Source organism: Perognathus longimembris, chromosome 6 (assembly GCF_023159225.1).
Source record: "Perognathus longimembris pacificus isolate PPM17 chromosome 6, ASM2315922v1, whole genome shotgun sequence".
Taxonomy (NCBI): Eukaryota; Metazoa; Chordata; class Mammalia; order Rodentia; family Heteromyidae; genus Perognathus; species Perognathus longimembris.
In genome coordinates, this window is record NC_063166.1 from 71,834,337 (window position 1) to 71,850,690 (window position 16,354).

The 16,354-nt window shown below is 48.9% G+C and overlaps 1 protein-coding gene across 1 annotated transcript in view; it reads left to right on the forward strand.

The window, feature by feature from the left end:
- The window catches only part of Ppp1r16b (protein phosphatase 1 regulatory subunit 16B), an 88,371-nt gene that overhangs the window by 64,655 nt on the left and 7,362 nt on the right, over window positions 1–16,354 (forward strand). The window contains exons 3-5 of the mRNA XM_048349187.1: window positions 3,826–3,896; window positions 8,516–8,661; window positions 14,944–15,047. Of these exons, the coding sequence (XP_048205144.1) occupies window positions 3,826–3,896; window positions 8,516–8,661; window positions 14,944–15,047 (321 nt within the window). The remainder of the gene's footprint in view (window positions 1–3,825; window positions 3,897–8,515; window positions 8,662–14,943; window positions 15,048–16,354) is intronic.

Genomic DNA, 16,354 nt, shown 5'->3' on the forward strand with positions numbered 1-16,354 from the left:
CATCTACAGCCTCACAGTGGTCCATCAGCATTGCTGTAGAGACGCTCTTCTGCCTGTTGTGGCCGGAGCTCTGGAAAGATGCCAGGGCTTCGTGGTTGTGGTGCCAGCATCCAGCCCCTCAGGGCGGGACCCAGGTGGAGCTCAGTGACTGTTTTTTATGTGCATGTTCCTAGTAAGTGGTACTAGCTTTTAGACGTGATTCTTGCTGGTGGGATCCTCATTGTCTGGGTGAGGACTTGTGGCACAGACTTGAGAGATAGCTTGTGTAAAGCTACAGTGAAACAAACTGCAGGAAACCCACGGGTCATTCTGACAAGCTGATTAGCCAAGCCTGGGAGCTGGGAGAAGAGCCAAGTATGGGTGGCCAGGAGAAGTGGGGGCCACTCTGGCTGGGTAGAAGCAGGGGCATACCCCTTTTGTCTGGGTGCTCCCCAAGTCTAGGCAACCCTTAGACCTCACTCCAGCTTCCTCCATTGTCTAAGGTGCCCAGAGAGAGTAAGGTAAGAGACAGGAAGACAGGACCTTGGGATAGCTGAGCGGGGCTGCACATTGCGCAATTTGAGAGCACTTCGTTGACATTGACTAGGATGAAAATAATCCCTCCCCGGGAATTTGTGCAAGGTGGTCATCTTTTAGATAAGACCACATTGTAAAGTACTTTGAGTATCAAGGGTCTGAAAACTGAGTAAATATGTCTGGTTGGGGGGGGGTATGGCCCACCGTTTCTGTAATGACTACACAGCTCTGCCATGGTAGGGTAAAAACAGTCAATGGAGATAAGTAAGTGGATGAGTACGGATGCAGTCCAATAAAATTTTATTTACAGTAATAGGCTGCCTGACAGATTTGGTCCATGGGTCAGTTTACCAATCCCAGTGAAGACTATAGGAGTTTGGAGAGAGTTTTAAACCAAGGTAAAGAGAGGCTAATTTACATTTGACATGGCCCTGACAGATCTGACTGTGCCCCCCAACCCCTGAGCTGGACAGCCTGTTGCTTCAGTCTTGTTGGTGAGTACCAGAAACTCTTTGGGTGAGAAGAAGCAGCGTGGCCCGGCTCTTGTGCACCTCTGATGCTTACCTGGTCTGAAAAGCAGGGACCACTAGTGTGCACGCTTCTTCCCCTCCTCCCTGGCTAGCTCTCAGCTCCTGATAGCTGAGTTCTTTGTCTTGCCGAGCCCAGACCTAGGGCAGCATGGCCACACACTGGGGAGTGGGACTTGGCTCCAGTGAGCCGGGCCCAAGGCCAGCCCCAGCCTCCCCGCTAGAGCTGGGAAAGCGAGCTGCTGAGGCAGCCTTGGCTCCCGAATATTAAGGGTTTCTTCGAGATGGAGATGACTTGTCCCACTTATTGGGCTGAAAATAACTGCCCGACATCAGGGTAATTACATGGCTTGGGCTCCCACGCAGCACAGAGAGCACCCCAATAATTACTATGCACCAAGGCTGCTTTTGGCAGCTGATATCTATTTATATTTGCTTCATGGAGAGTCTCCTGGACAGGAAGCCTGGCCTATCGGCCATCCCAGGCAACTTGAGTTTGCCTCATGGGAGCAGAACCTTCTAGAAACCCTTTTCAGATAGAGCCATAAAGTCCATTTCTTCTTTCCCTGAAGCCATCTGTCAGGGTCAGGAGCACCCCCTTCCCACCCCCCCCCCCAACACACACACATTGACCTTTGGGCAGAATGTGCCTGGGTTGGCTGAGGCTTTGCTGCAATCCCTTAGCATAGCCCAAGGCTAAGACCAGCTGCCGGGTAGCCCACAGGCCACTCGGAGGTACCTGTAGGCAGAGATGTCTGTTACCGGTAGGAGTCTCCAGGCTCAGCCCTGGCTAATAAGCTTCGCTGATCAGAGATGGAGAAACTACAAGCTTGCACTGAATCGGGGGGGGGGGGTGTTCATTGGGCCAAAGCCTTGGAAGAGACCTTGAAGATGAACTCTGTGTCATGCCGTAGGGATAGAGCCATAAACACTACACTGTGGTCCCCCCTGCTTAGGGCTCAGTGTCAGACCCAAGGTCTCAATGGTCATTGTGATAAGCCTGTGAAATGACATGATAGGAGCCATAGGGGTGTGTGATGGGGAGAGACTGGGGACCCTGAGCTGAGACCTAAGCAATGAGGAGTGAGGTGTGTGTGTGTGTGTGTGTGTGTGTGTGTGTGTGTGTGTGCACATGCATGTGTTCGCGCACGCTTGCACGTGATGGTGGGTGGGTGGACTGGTGGATGAATGGGTGACTGAATCTTCTAGGCAGTGGGATCAGGCTTATATAACAGTTCAGAGGTTAGAGGAAGTATGTAGGTAGCAAACAAAAAATGGTTGCAAGAAGCATTTGAAGTTTAAGAAATGAAATTAAAGCTGGTCACCAGTGGTTCACACCTATAATCCTAATTATTCAGGAACCTGAGTGAGATCTGAGGATTGTGGTTCAAAGCCAGCCCAGGTAGAAAATTCCGTGAGACTCTTCATCTCCAATATAACCACCAGAAAACTGGACGTGACGTTATGGCTCAAAGTGGTATAGCACTTGCCTTGAGCAAAAAGAGCTCATGAACAGTGCTCAGGCCCCAAGTTCAAGCCCACAACCCACCAAATAAATAACGAAATAAATGAAAAGGGAGAAGAAATGAAACCAGAGAGGTGGGCAGATGGGATTAGTGTGTATATATTTCAGCATATTGTGCACTGCACAGCTCCAGAGGGTGCAAGTCTCCCAAATCACCATGTGAACAGTGCCCCCTCCCCGAATTGGGCAGGATGGTGGTCCACAGATCATTAGCGCAGGGACCGGCCATACAAGTCCTTGAATGTCATACATAGGAAGCCTTGTGGCCATGGTTTCTAGGGGGCTGGGGAGTCAGGGATAGCTTTTACCATTTGTGCTTGGGTTTGTTTCCATTTATGACACTTGAAAGGAGCACTGATCAATAGAACTCTGTGTGTGCACGTGCATGGCGTGCAAGTCCTGGGATGTGAGCTCTGAGCTTGGGCATTTCCCTGAGCTTTTTTGCTCAAAGCTAGTGCTATACTACTTGAGCCACAGCTCCACTTCTGCCCTTTTTTTTTGGTGGTTAATTGGAGATAAGAGTCTCACGGACCTTCTTGCCCTGGACCTTCCTGCCCTGGCTGACAGAACCATGATCCTCAGATCTCAGCCTTCTGAATGGCTTGGATTAAAGGTGTGAGCCACCAGTGCCTGGCTTCCACGAGAACTTTTTGAGGAAGTTGGAAATGTCTCAATATGGTCGTTGCCTGTGGTGTTACGCCTAGAGTGACCGAAACACTTGCACCTTTGTGAATTAAATTTTAAGTCATCTCAATAGCGAGATGCAGCTCGCAGTTCTGTGTGAGCTTGCAGGAGAGGCTCTCTCGTGGGACAGAGTTCAGCCACCTCATTCTCAGCAGTCTGCTGGAGACATCACATCTTGTGACGTGAAGGCCTCAACTCCTCCATCATGTGGGGCCTCAGTGTGCTGGGGCCAGGTGCAGCTGGCCCCTGGGATGGTGGGATTTGGGCTTCAGGTAACCACTCTGGCCAAGTTGGGGGCATGGGGAGGAGGAAGGGAACAGGTCAACTGCTGAGATCAGTGCCTGACACGCAGGAAGGCTGGGAACCCACCATGTTGTGTTAGTCTGGCTCAGGATAAGACAAGCCAAAGGCCTTCTGTGCCTCAGTTTCCTCATCTGTACAATGGGGAGGGTGTTCATACCTCAGCGTCCTATTGTCAGGAGTAAGCCCCACCATTGGTGTCAGGGCCTGGCCCCCCCGTGTGTACCTTCCCGGCATGTGAAGGGAGCCTCACTCTGTTCCCTCCTGTTACAGTCCGCTACTTCCTGAAGAATAAGGTCAGCCCTGATTTGTGCAATGAGGATGGACTCACAGCCCTGCACCAGGTAAGCCATGCTTGCTGGGGTCCCCCTGTTCCCTGCTTGGATGGGGAGCCCCCCACTCTCCCTGTACTGTCCTGCCCAGATCCTCAGGGAAGAGGGAGGAGCAGAGAATGGCTCTTGTGTGCCATTGGGACGTGTGTGTGTGTGTGTGTGTGTGTGTGTGTGTGTGTGTGACAAACATGTCAACAGGGCCCTCAGGTGTGCACAAGCCCACACATGTGCAGGACAGGCCCAGAGGACAGGAGGCCTTCATTCCTGTCATCCTCGTTGCCCAGTTGACGAAGACCCTTCCCACTCACCAGGGGTGATGTCAGTTAAGGTCAGGGGGCCAAGTGCTTTGACCATGACCTGTGCGCCAGGATGACACCCACACGTCCCCAGTGAGCATTGCGGTAGCCCTCCCTGCCCGGGGACAGGCTGCGTGGGATTGTCACCTCTCTTACAGGTGCTTGTCCATCCTCTGAAGCCTCCTAACCCACCCCCAGGACATAGCCTTTCTCCGGGGTTACTCATGCTCTCTTGTCCTAAGCTATGGGTAAGAATCAAGTCTGTGCTACCACTACAGGCCTGGTCTCTGCCTAGAGCTCTGCTTCCCCAGCCCCCAGACTCCAGCCACTGGCTTTTCAAGACCTGGTACTCTGGGGCTTCTTTGGGAGGGGGGTTGGACAGGACCCAGCCTATTATCCAATCCTGGCCCGGAGGAGGTGTTTAACATGTACGTGATAAGGTCCCACAGCCAGGGGTGTGGTGATTCAAGCGAGGCCTGGAGCTGCTAGTCCCTGGTATGTGAGCTTGGACAAGTGTCTTTGGCTCTCTGGGTGTCTGTTTCCTCCTCTGAGACAAGCACCCTTGTTGCTGGGTTGTCCTGAGGGTTGTAAGGATACACAGCTGCCCCCTGCCAAGCCCCAGTGTATCTTGGATTCATGAGTTGTCCTGGAATTTGCCACTGACTGTTCCTCTGTGGAGCCTTGCAGCAACCCTCTGAAACCTTATTACTGCCATTTTATGACTCAGGAATCTGAGGCCCAGAGACAGAACTTTCTACCACCATGGGAGTGTTCTAGATCTGCACTGCCCCGAAGGAGCCCTCAGCCATGCGTGGCCTCAGAGCTTGTGGAGTGTGGCTGAGGTGATGGAAGCTGACTTCAGAATTAATTGCAGTGGATTTAGATAACGACGGGGTGAACCCTTGCAGAGCAGGGGGGAGGGGGGCTTGCCTGTGCACAGCACCTGCAGAGTCCGAGGTCTGCCCTCGGGTTGCTGTCTGGGCCTTGGTGAAAAATCTTGGGACTCCCTCCCTTTGGTTTGGAATTCCTGTTACCCCCACATCCTGCTTCTACCCCTCGCTTACAGGTCACATGATTTCACCAGGAACCCGTTGTTCTTCTAGTGGGTTCCATGGTACCTGCTCATAGTCAGGGAGGTGAGAACTGGTTTGGTCCTGAATTTAGTTATCTTTAGTCCCACCTCCACCACCATCTATTCACCCTGGGCCCCATTTTGCCAGCGCACTCATTCCACTGGCCTGCATTCACTCATTCATTCATTCATTCATTCCACCAATTTTTATTGTGTGTCTGCTTTGTGCCAGGCACTCTTGCTAGGACAAGATCCCAGGGGTGAATTAGGCAGCTTCTCTGCTCTCAGAGTTTGTGGTGTGATGGGACCCCAGGCTCAGAAATAACTTAAGTAATATAGTGCAGAAGAAACATGAGGAGAGGAGAGGTGAGGAGAGGAGCCCAAGCTGGGGCCAGATAACCTGTCTCAAAGGAAAACTGAGAGCTAGGCCCTGATGGCTCATGCCTATCATCCTAGCTACTCAGGAGGCTGAGATCTGAGGATCATGGTTCGGAGTCAGCCAGGGCAGAAAAGTCTGAAAGACTCTCATCTCCAGTAAACAACACAGAAAAGGCCAGAAGTGGCGCTCTGGCTCAAGTGGTAGAGCGCTAGCCTTGAGCACAAAGAGGCTCAGTGACAGCACCCAGCCTCAGAGTTCAAGCCCTAGGACCAGCAAAAAAAAATGGGGGGGGGGGCGTGGACTGAGAAAGGTTTCCAAGAAGAAAGACCTCAGAGCTGAAGGATGAGGGATGAGTAGCAGCTAGCCAGTCAGGAAAGGAAGAGAATGTGAAACCTGGGGAGCAGTGAACAGGAACTTGGCTTTTCACATCTGGAGTCTGAGGGGTTGATTCTGACATCACTGGAGTTCAAGAAGCCCTAGGGAGAAGACAGGAGACAATTGGGAAAATTGACAGTAGGGCCTTTGGATTTGAATGCAACTCTGTAGGTGGATTTGTTTATTTATATATTTTTATTTATTTATTTTTGCCAGTCCTGGGACTTGAACTCAAGGCCCAAGCACTGTCCCTGGCTTCTTTTTGTTCAAGGCTAGCACTCTGCCAACTTGAGCTACAGCGCCAGTTCTGGCCTTTTTTATATATGTGGTGCTGAGGAATCGAACCCAGGGCCTCATGTATAGGAGGCAAGCATTCTTGCCACTAGGCCATATTCCCAGCCCCTGTAGGTGGATTTGTTTGTTGGTTTTTGTACCCTTGTTTTTTCTTTGAGACAGGACTTCACTATGTAGTCCCTATCTGGCCTCAAACTCTGAGAGCTGGGAATACAGGCATGCACTTTCCAGCCCAACTGTCAATAGGCCTACTTAAATCTTTGATCTGTTTCTCATGGTGTGTGACCTTGTGCTTCTGGCTTTTCTGAGCCAGTGGGATTGAGAGGACCCTCAGGGGCTTGCTTTGAGCATTAAATGTGGCAACGAAGGGCTGGAGCCTAGCCAGGCACCTGGCTGTAGTAAGTCCTCACAGAGCATAGGCTATTGTTGTTGTTGATGTAGCCACCATTGTTGTCAGAACTGTGACGGTTGTTTTGAGTGCCACTGCTATTCCTGTACAGAGGAGACCAGGAGCTGGTGGAGCTCCCCAGGCCTGGCAGAGAAGTGTGGGTTTGCTTTTCTTGGCAGTGGGGAGTCTTCCAAGGTTTGCAAACTGTCAGCGACTTGGTGAGATGAACAAGAAGCTCCCACTGGTTGAGGGGCGTGGGAGGGAGGCAGGGAGGCAGGGAGGCCCGACGAAGCTCAACCAGGGTAGTGGGAAGGCAACAGCAACTGAGGAGACAAAGGGAGGGCCATTTCCAACAGTGATGAAGGCAACACCCCCACCCCCACCCCCACCCCGTACAACGCACCACAAACCTCTCCTTTATGTGCACCCATGCATTCCACCCGCAGAGCCCCGGGATAGGAGACATTCAGTCCCTGTGATGGGGTCCACAAGAGTCCCCTGACCCCAGTTGGAGCCCAGAGACCGTCCACTGCTGCCTCACTCGGGTGTCTCTGGCACCCCCTACTGGCTGTGGCAGGACACTGCATGGGTCTCCTGCCCACCTTGAGACCCTGTTCAGAGATAAGCCTGAGATCCAGGCTGCTCGAAAGGAACCTGGGTCTCCAGCACCATCTGTGCCCACAGCTGTTCCTTTCAAATGTGTCCTTCTGGCACTGAGTCCAGGCTCCCTGGGGCTGGTGTGGGGGTTGTGCTGTGGGTTGCTTCCTACCTCACCCCCTTGGGGCCACAGGTTCCCATGGGTGTCTCTGCTCCTGTTTCTGGCCTCCGGTCTTGTCTCCCCGTCCCTACTGTCACTTCTGTAAGCCATGCCACCAGCATCTCTTAACCGGGTGTTTTCAACACAGCGACTCACTGTCTCCTCCCAAGTGTGGGTGTACACACACACACACACACACACACACACACACACACACACACTCTGCTGTCCACATGGAACCAGAGCGATTTCTTAAAAAACAATTCTGACTGCGCAACTTTTCCCCTGCCCTCTGCTGTCCCCCTGCTGACTTCTCCGGTGGGCACCAGGGGGGAGGACCCTCCATTCTGCATCTGCAGAGTGCTCCCTGGCCCTGACAGCCCTGGCTGAGCCTCCTCTGTCCCCTTCGGAGACGTTTCGCTGTCCAAGGCATTTGGGGGCTCCCAGAGGGAGCCTGTGTTTTCTTTGGGGAGCTGAGGCCCCCTGACACCTACACCCTAGCACAAACAGGTGGTCTCCCTGCAGAGACTGTGTCGGGGGTGGGGTGGGCTCTCCACACCTCATCCCCGAATCTGCCCATGGGGCTGGGTTCTTGGGGGTGGGAGGAACCTTGGTTGTTTTGGGGTTCTCAAGATCTGAAGCTCCTCAGAGGTTTCGTACCGTGATCCAGGGGCAAATTTGGGGGAGGGCACGGCACCACGTGAGAGGGTGAGAGGGGCTGCCTGAACATATGGATATCTAAGTCAGAGTCTGCTGTCTGCAGACCCAGCCTTCTGGGATGCTGAAGCCATGTGCAAATGGCGTGCTGTTCTGGTAACACTCACTGAACATTTATAGTTGGCAGTCTCCATTTTAAACCTTTATTTAAAAAAACACACACACCTTATACATTATTAACTTCATTCTTACTCCCAAGGAAACCAGGACACTAAGAGTCAGGTCCCCGAGATGTGAACTCGGGTCATCTGATTCTGTAGTCTTTCTTGTGGCCTCTTTTGGGGAGCATGGTGTGATCCACCAAGGTCCTGGGCTCGGCTAAGGGCTCACTCTGCCCCTCTGTCCCTTCCTAGTGCTGCATCGACAACTTTGAGGAAATCGTCAAGCTCCTCCTTTCCCATGGTGCCAATGTGAATGCGCGGGACAACGAGCTGTGGACGCCGCTGCACGCTGCGGCCACCTGTGGCCACGTCAACCTGGTGAAGACCCTCGTCCAGTAGTACGTGCCTGCCCCCACCCGGGACCACCGGCCCCATGCCACGCTTCCTTCCAAGTCCTCCCTCCCTCCCTCCCTCCCTCCCTCCCTCCCTCCCTCCCTCCCTCCCTCCCTCCCTCCCTCCCTTTCTCCCTCCCCATCTTCCTTTTCTCTCCCTCCCTCCCCATCTTCCTTTTCTCTCCCTCCTCTCTCTCACCCTCTCCTTCCTTCCCTTCCATCTCTTTCTGTCCCCTCCTCTTTCTTCTCTCTCTGCTCCTTTCCTCATCTCTGTTTCTCCTCACTCTTCTTTTTTCCTGCAAATTCCTATTCCTTCCTCTTGCTCTCTTCATATGTCTTCTTCATTTTTGTTTATTTGTGTGTTTTTTCCTGGGCTTGAACTCAAGGCCTGGATATTATTGTCCCTGAGCTCTTTCGTTCAAGGTTAGTACTCTCATGCTTGAGCCACAGCTCCATGTCTGGCTTTTTGGTGGTTGGTTGGAGATGAAATCTTAGGGACTTTCCTGTCCAGGCTGGCTTTGAACTGTGATCCTCAGATCTCAGTCTCCTGAGTAGTTAGGGTGAGAGGCATGAGCCACTCCTGGCACCCAGCCCTGCATGTCTTTTTTTTTTGGCCAGTCCTGAGGCTTGGACTCAGGGCCTGAGCACTGTTCGTAGCTTCTTTTTGCTCAAGGCTAGCACTCTGCCACTTGAGCCACAGCACCACTTCTGGCCATTTTCCACATATGTGGTGCTGGGGAATTGAACCCAGGGTTCATGTATATGAGGCAAGCACTCTTGCCACTAGGACATATTCCCAGCCCCCTGCATGTCTTTACCTTTTTCTCTTCATCTCTGCCCTTCCTGCACTCTAGTCTTTTTTCCCTGTGTCTCGATTTAGTCTAGCTTCCTTTCTTCAAAGATTTTTGCTATGGGAAAATACAAATAATTGATCCCCAGCCATTTTTATGTATATTCAGTTGTTCATGTTGGGCTACCGAAGTGGACTTACTTCATTTATCTCAATTCAGAGCCGAAGCTTTGTACCCACTGGACAATGACCCCTCCTATTCCTTGTTCCCCTCAACCCCTGGCAAGCAATGCTTGACTTCTTGCCTTTTATTTTTTTTTGTTTTAATGAACTAACTACTTCAAGTACGTTATTTAAGTGGAGTCATACAATATTTGTCTTTTTGTGGCTGGCTTATTTCACTTAGCATAATGTCATCTTGTGTTAGAATTTTCTTCATTTTTAAGAGTGAGCAATGTTCCTGTGTTTTCTGTACGAATGTATGTGTGTATGTTTGTGAGTGTGTATGCTTATCCAATTGTCTATGGAAGGACATTTGGATTGCTTTCATGTTTTAGTTATTGTGATTATGCTATTATGAATATGCACATCCAATTATTTTGTGTAAATACCTGGAGGGGAATTGCTGGGTCACATTATAATTCTGCCTTTAGTATTTTGAGGAACGTCTGTATTGTTTACCACAAGGTCCATTTTACATTCTTACCAACTGTGCACAGGGGTTCTAATTTCTTCATATCCTCACCAACACCTCTTATTTTTATTTTTGTTTGCTTACAGTTATCCTAATGGCTATGACATGGAATGTCCTTGTAGCTTTGATATATTTTTCCCTAATGATTAATAATTGGAGTCTCCTTTCACATGTTTAGTGTCTTTTTGTATAACTTCTTTGAAGAAATATCTGCTTGAATCCTTTCCTTTTTTTTTTTTTGTCAGTTGTGGGGCTTGAATTGGGGCCTGGGTGCTACCCCTGAACGCTTCGACTCAAGGCTAGTGCCCTATCACTTTGAGCCACAGCACAACTTCTGGTTTTCTGGTGGTTAATTGGAGATAAGAGTCTCATGGACTTTCCTAACTGGGCTGGCTTTGAACTGCAATCCACTGATCTCAGCCTCCTGAATAGTGAGGATTACAGGTGTGGGCCACCAGTGCCTGGCCCTTTGCTTATTTTTGATGTTGCTGTGTAGCCCCTGGCCTCAGAGTTGGAATCCTGCTGGGATTATTGACATGTATCACCCCCACCTGACTCTCTGCTTTTTTGTTTGTTTGTTTTTGGTATACCAGCATAAGGAGCTTGAACTCAAACTCTCACACTTTTATTGGCTTTTTCACTCATAGTTGGTACTTTACTATTTGAACCACACCTCCAGTTTGACATTTTGCTATTTAATTAGTCTCTTGGACTTTTCTGCCCTAGCTGAAACCTCATTCCTCAGATCTTAGCCTTCTGAGTAGCCAGAATTAATAGGTAAGAGCTCCCAGCCCCCAATTCCTCCTAGCTCAAAGTTGGTTTTCTGTCATATAGAAAAAAAAATTGAAGGGCTGGAAGAGTGGTTCAAGTGGTAGACTACCTTCCTAGCAAGCATGAGGCCCTGAGTTCAAAACCTAGTGTCTATCCTCCCCTCAAAAGAAAAGAAAGGAAAAAGGAAAATAAGGAACTTTTGATAGCTTTTGATAGGATTGTATGTAGATTTCTTTGTGTAGCATGGCATCTTAGCAATATTAAGTCTTCCAATTCATGAACATGGGCTGTCTTTCCATTTATTATTGTGTAAGTTCTTTCAGAAATGTTTTCTGATGTCTATTGGGAAGTTTTTCAACTTCTTCATTAAGTGACTTCCTAAGTATTTTAGTCCTTTTGATGCTATTGTAAATTGGTTTTCTTAATTTCCTCTTTGGATATTTCATTGTTAAAGCACAGAAAAATCTGCTGGTGTGTGTGTGTGTGTGTGTGTGTGTGTGTGTGTGTGTGTGTGTGGTATTGACCTTGATCTTGCTTCTCTGCTGAATTTAATGATTTGTTGTAACAGTTCTTGTGGAATCTTTAGGATGTTCTACATATAATATTAGATCGTTATCTAATTATATTATTATCTCTGTGAACAGAGATAATTTTGTATCTTCCTTTCCAATTTAATTGACTTTTTACTTTAAAAAGATCTTTTCTTTTGTTTTTGCTTAGTGGCTTTGGCTCAAGCCTCTAGCACTATGCTGAACAGAAACAGCAGCATCGAGCCTCTTTGCCTCGTTCTGGATCTGAGGAAAGCTTTCACTGTGGAGTTGTGACTGACATTTGCTGTGGGTTTTCTGTATATGGTTTTGTTATTTTACAGTTTCTTTCTATTTCTAGTTCGTTGGATGTTTTTTTTAAATCACAGAAGACTATTGAATTTTGCCGAATCGGTTTTCTGCCTTAATGGAAATGATTGTGTGTGGGTTTCCCCACCCTTCATTCATCCAATCTTTGTCTGCCAAACCATTCTTGCTTCCCCAGATTAAACCCCAGAGTTCATGGTGGTCCTTTATAATATGCCCCATGTGGGGTCTTTTAAATACATTGTGAATTTAGTTGGCTAGGAGTTTACATCCTTTTCTTATGCTGTTTTCCTATCAGGATATCATTCTATTGTTGTTGTTATTATTATTATTATCATCATCTCTTTTTCTGTTTTTTTTTTCCATGAGTCTATGTTGAGGAAGAGTTTAGTAAAGGAGTTTATTGCTTTTATTTTCTTTATGTATGTGTGTGTGTGTGTGTGTGTGTGTGTGTGTGTGTGTGTGTACACATCCTGAGGCTTGAACTCAGGGCCTGGGCATTATCCCTCAGCTTCTTTTGCTCAAGGCTAGTGCTCTACCACTTGAGCCACAGCTCCACTTCTGGCTCTTATGGTAGTTTATTGGAAATAAGAGTCTCACAGACTTTCCTGCCTAGGCTGGCTTTGTACCATGATCTTTGGATCTCAGCCTCTTAAGTAGTTAGGATTACAGGTATGAGCCACTGTTGCTCAGCTGATTTTTTTTAAAATTGAGTATACTTCCTTGGTTTTGCCCCCAAATCCAATGTACATATTTTTCCTTAAAAGCAGAACCGTGTGTGTGTGCGTGTGTGTGTGCGCGCGCGCGCGTGTAGGGGGATCACATAGTGTCTTTCCTTTTGAGCCCTTTCCGTCTATATTCATGCAAGGTCTTTTTCTACCCTGAAGTTCTTGGATCTTTAAACACAACTTTCAGTGTCAACTATATTTGATAATAATGATTGGGCACATGGAGCTGCTCCGGGTCTTATTTTTACACTGGGCGCATAGAAATGCAAGAGATCTATGAAGTTAGGCAGGAAATGTAAAGCTTCGATAGAACCAGACCGATTGGCGGGGTTCTGTGCAGATCCAAGAAGCACGTGTGAGTCCAGAAGGTCAGGGGGCATGACCAGGAACAGGTAGGAACAGATAGAGTCTACTGTACAGGTGTTGGCAAAACAGTGGGAACCCATCTGATGGCGACGAGGGTGGAATAGAGATAGCATTACTGATTCCCCAGCGCAGAGCAGGCAGATTGATTTACTCAAGGACATACACCCAGAGAGCTCAGAGAAGTCACAGTGGAGCGCTCTTAGTCAGAAGACAGCAGTTGCCCACGCTACTCCTCCAACGAGAGCTAAGTCTGCCAGGAATAAGAGGTAGCTACAGCCCAAGCCATGGTACCCAGAGGCCTAGAGGGAGAGGCGCAGGCCTGGCACAGTGGTGCCCCCTTGTGGAGCCGAAGAAGAATCACACAACACATGGGTTTCATAACCACATCCCCAAGCTCACTCCCAGGGACTGCCCAAAGAACTTGCATTGTATGTCGTTGGTCCCCCAGACATTCCTGTTATAGGCACTCAACGGTGTTTGGGTGCTACTGGCTCAACGGGGGAGCTCTGCTTGGAGCCCCAATGTTCTGATCTAGTCCTGTTCTGGCCAGTCTTTTACGTATTTAAAAAATATACGTTTTTATTGTTATTATTAAGGTGTTGGACAGAGAGGTTACCAGTTCATAAATCCGGTCATAGTTACATTTATTTTTTTGGGGGGGGGCACAATGTCACCCTTTGCTTCACTTTCTCCCAGTTTCCTGCTCCCATCCCTGCCCATAAGTTATATAGTTCATTTTCCATATAGTGTCTACTAGTACCATGATTACATTTGTTCAACCCTTCCAATCTCCCTTTCTGTGCCCCTCCCCCCAGACAAAAAACCCAGAGCAAAAATAAATAACACCAGCAGCAGCCACAAACAACAAAACCTGTTTCTATTTCTTGGAATTAGTTTTGATAAATAGTATTTTAAATGTTCAGAGGAGTTAGACCTCTGAGTTCCTCTCCTAAGCATATCCTCCTTTAGTCTGACTGCTTGGGTGTGAATCTGTCCAGAAACAGGAGTAGAGACTTGGAAAGATGGGCTTGTTGGCAAAGATGGGTAGAGCACAGGAATTGAAAAGAGCTGACACTTAAAGAGGTCTGGGTTCGAGTCTTGACCCTGCCACATGCAAGCTGTGTGTACATATGAGTGTGCCTTTGTTTCCTCTTGTGTGAGAGGAGACTCACAATGCCCTCCACCCCCACCCTGGGTCTGTGGTGAAGATTAAATAATGCGGTGGGTGTCAAAGATTTAGAGCAGACTTAACCCCAAGCAGGTGAGTACTGCAGCTGCTTCTGGTAGTACCTTTTCTTTTGAATTATGTTTTTAGGGATTGGGAGTGTGGCTTAGCAGTAGAGTGCTTGCCTAGCATCCATGAAACCATGGGTTTGATTCCCAAGCACCACATACACAGAAAAAGCCAGAAATGAATGTGGCTCAAGAAGTAGAGTGCTAGCCTGGAGCAAAAAGAAGCCAAGGACAGTGCTCAAGCCCTGAGTCCCAAGCCTCAGGACTGGCAAATAAATAAATAAGTAAAATAAAATTGCATTTTTATTGTCTTTAAGTAGTTATGCAAAGGAGTTTACCATTCAACAAGTCAGGTTATGAATACAATGCCTCGTGATGGACGTCACTCCTTTCATCCTTTCCCTCTCCTCCCCCCCTCCGCTCCCTCGATTTTCTTAATTTCATAGGCTTGTCATTTCATTGATTATCATGATTGCTTTCTCCTCATCCCTTTCTCTCTTCATGTGTCTGCCCCTCTCCTCGGAATTATTATTTTTATTGCCACTGGGGGTGGGGTGGGGGAACTCTGACCTCTTTCCCTAAGTGCCTGCCTGCTGCCAGAGCAGGAAGTGGGAGGGGTCTTCTGAGATGGTCCCCTCTTCAGTATCTTGGGATACCGAAGCCACTGTGCTCATGGACTGCGCGGTGGGTCCATGAGGGAGGGCATAGCCTCAGTGGTGTGTCCCACAGAGGGTGGCCAGGGCTGCTGGGGGTGTGCAGGGGGTTGTGGGTGAGAGAGGTCAGAGGGTAGAGTCAGTCAGACCCACTGGAGCAACTGCTTCCTGGGCCTTCATCCTGACCCTTTCTCTGCAGTGGGGCCGACTTGTTGGCTGTCAATTCCGATGGGAATATGCCCTATGACCTCTGCGAGGATGAGACCACCCTGGATGTCATTGAGACCTGCATGGCCTACCAAGGTAAGGAGGGCAGCGAGCTCTACTGTGGCCACCCGGCCATGTCCCATGGAGCGTCACGTCAGTGCTGGTGACCGAACCCCTTCTCTAGCCACGTGCCCGGCTCCCTCACGCCCAGTCCTCGGTCAGTGGAACAGATCCTCACCATTTGTGCCATGTATGCGATTAACGAGATAAGATCCATGACAGGACTCTGGAAAATGTGCCGTGCAAAAAGGAGCTATTGTTCAACCCCCACCCCTACCCCACCCACACATGCGGGGGAACACGCAGGAGGCCTCAGCTGGCCTTGTCTCCTCGTCATCAGCTGTGACAACCCAGTGTAATAAACATGCACCATCAAACCCTGTCCCCATTTGCGGGGCGGGGGGGTGGGGGGGAACAGGAACATTTGTGAGGCTGATTTGTACCAGGCATCAAGCTGGCTGTCAGGCGCCCAGATAAACAAGGTGTGGACTGTTCTGGGCTCACAGTGATTCTCAGAAACACAAGGAGCAATGGGAGATGGGGGTACCGCCTGTCCCGGCACACAGCATGCCTGGGAGGGGGGAGCTCCCCTGGATTAAAGGGGTCTCCTATCCAGACTTGCAGCTGCAGCTCCAAGCCCTGCCCCAGTCTTGCCTTGAGCCCCTCCCCAGTTGTCTGAAGTCCCCACCCATTCGACCCCCTATACTTCCTGGGCAACTAAGGCTTTTCTTTTTTTCTTCTTCTTCTTCTTCTTATTTTTTTCTTATTTATTGTCAAAGTGATGTACAGAGAGGTTACAGTTTCATACGTTAGGCATTGGATACATTTCTTGTACTGTTTGTTACCTCCTCCCTCATTCCTAAGGCTTTTCTTATCCATCTCCTGCGGTGAGTCTTAACAATTTCCATGCCAGCCTTCTGAATCTACGAACTTTCGATCCTGTTCTCCAACATAATTATAAACTTACAGGAGTGGAAAGGAAGGCAAAGTACAGCCCAACATAGCTAGCAAAGTATTTTTTAACATGTATCAGATGGAAACATGATTAACTCGTTGAACAATTAGGTGACTGAAAGAGGAAATGCCTGGAGTTTCTTCTGTTGGTGATAAACTTACAGGCACCAGTAGTACTGGGAATTTTATTTAAATTCGATTGATAGGAAACACTGAGTTTCATTTAAGGGTTTGTCAAAATGTATCGTTTTCTTTTTTTTTTCCTTTAAAATTTACACACTTCCCCTGAATTCTCTCCAAGGGCGCTTGCGCTAATGGATCCTTTCACAGAATGTTACTCTCCTCTTAAATACCATGAATAGCTAGGCGTTGGTGGTGCCTGCTTGTAG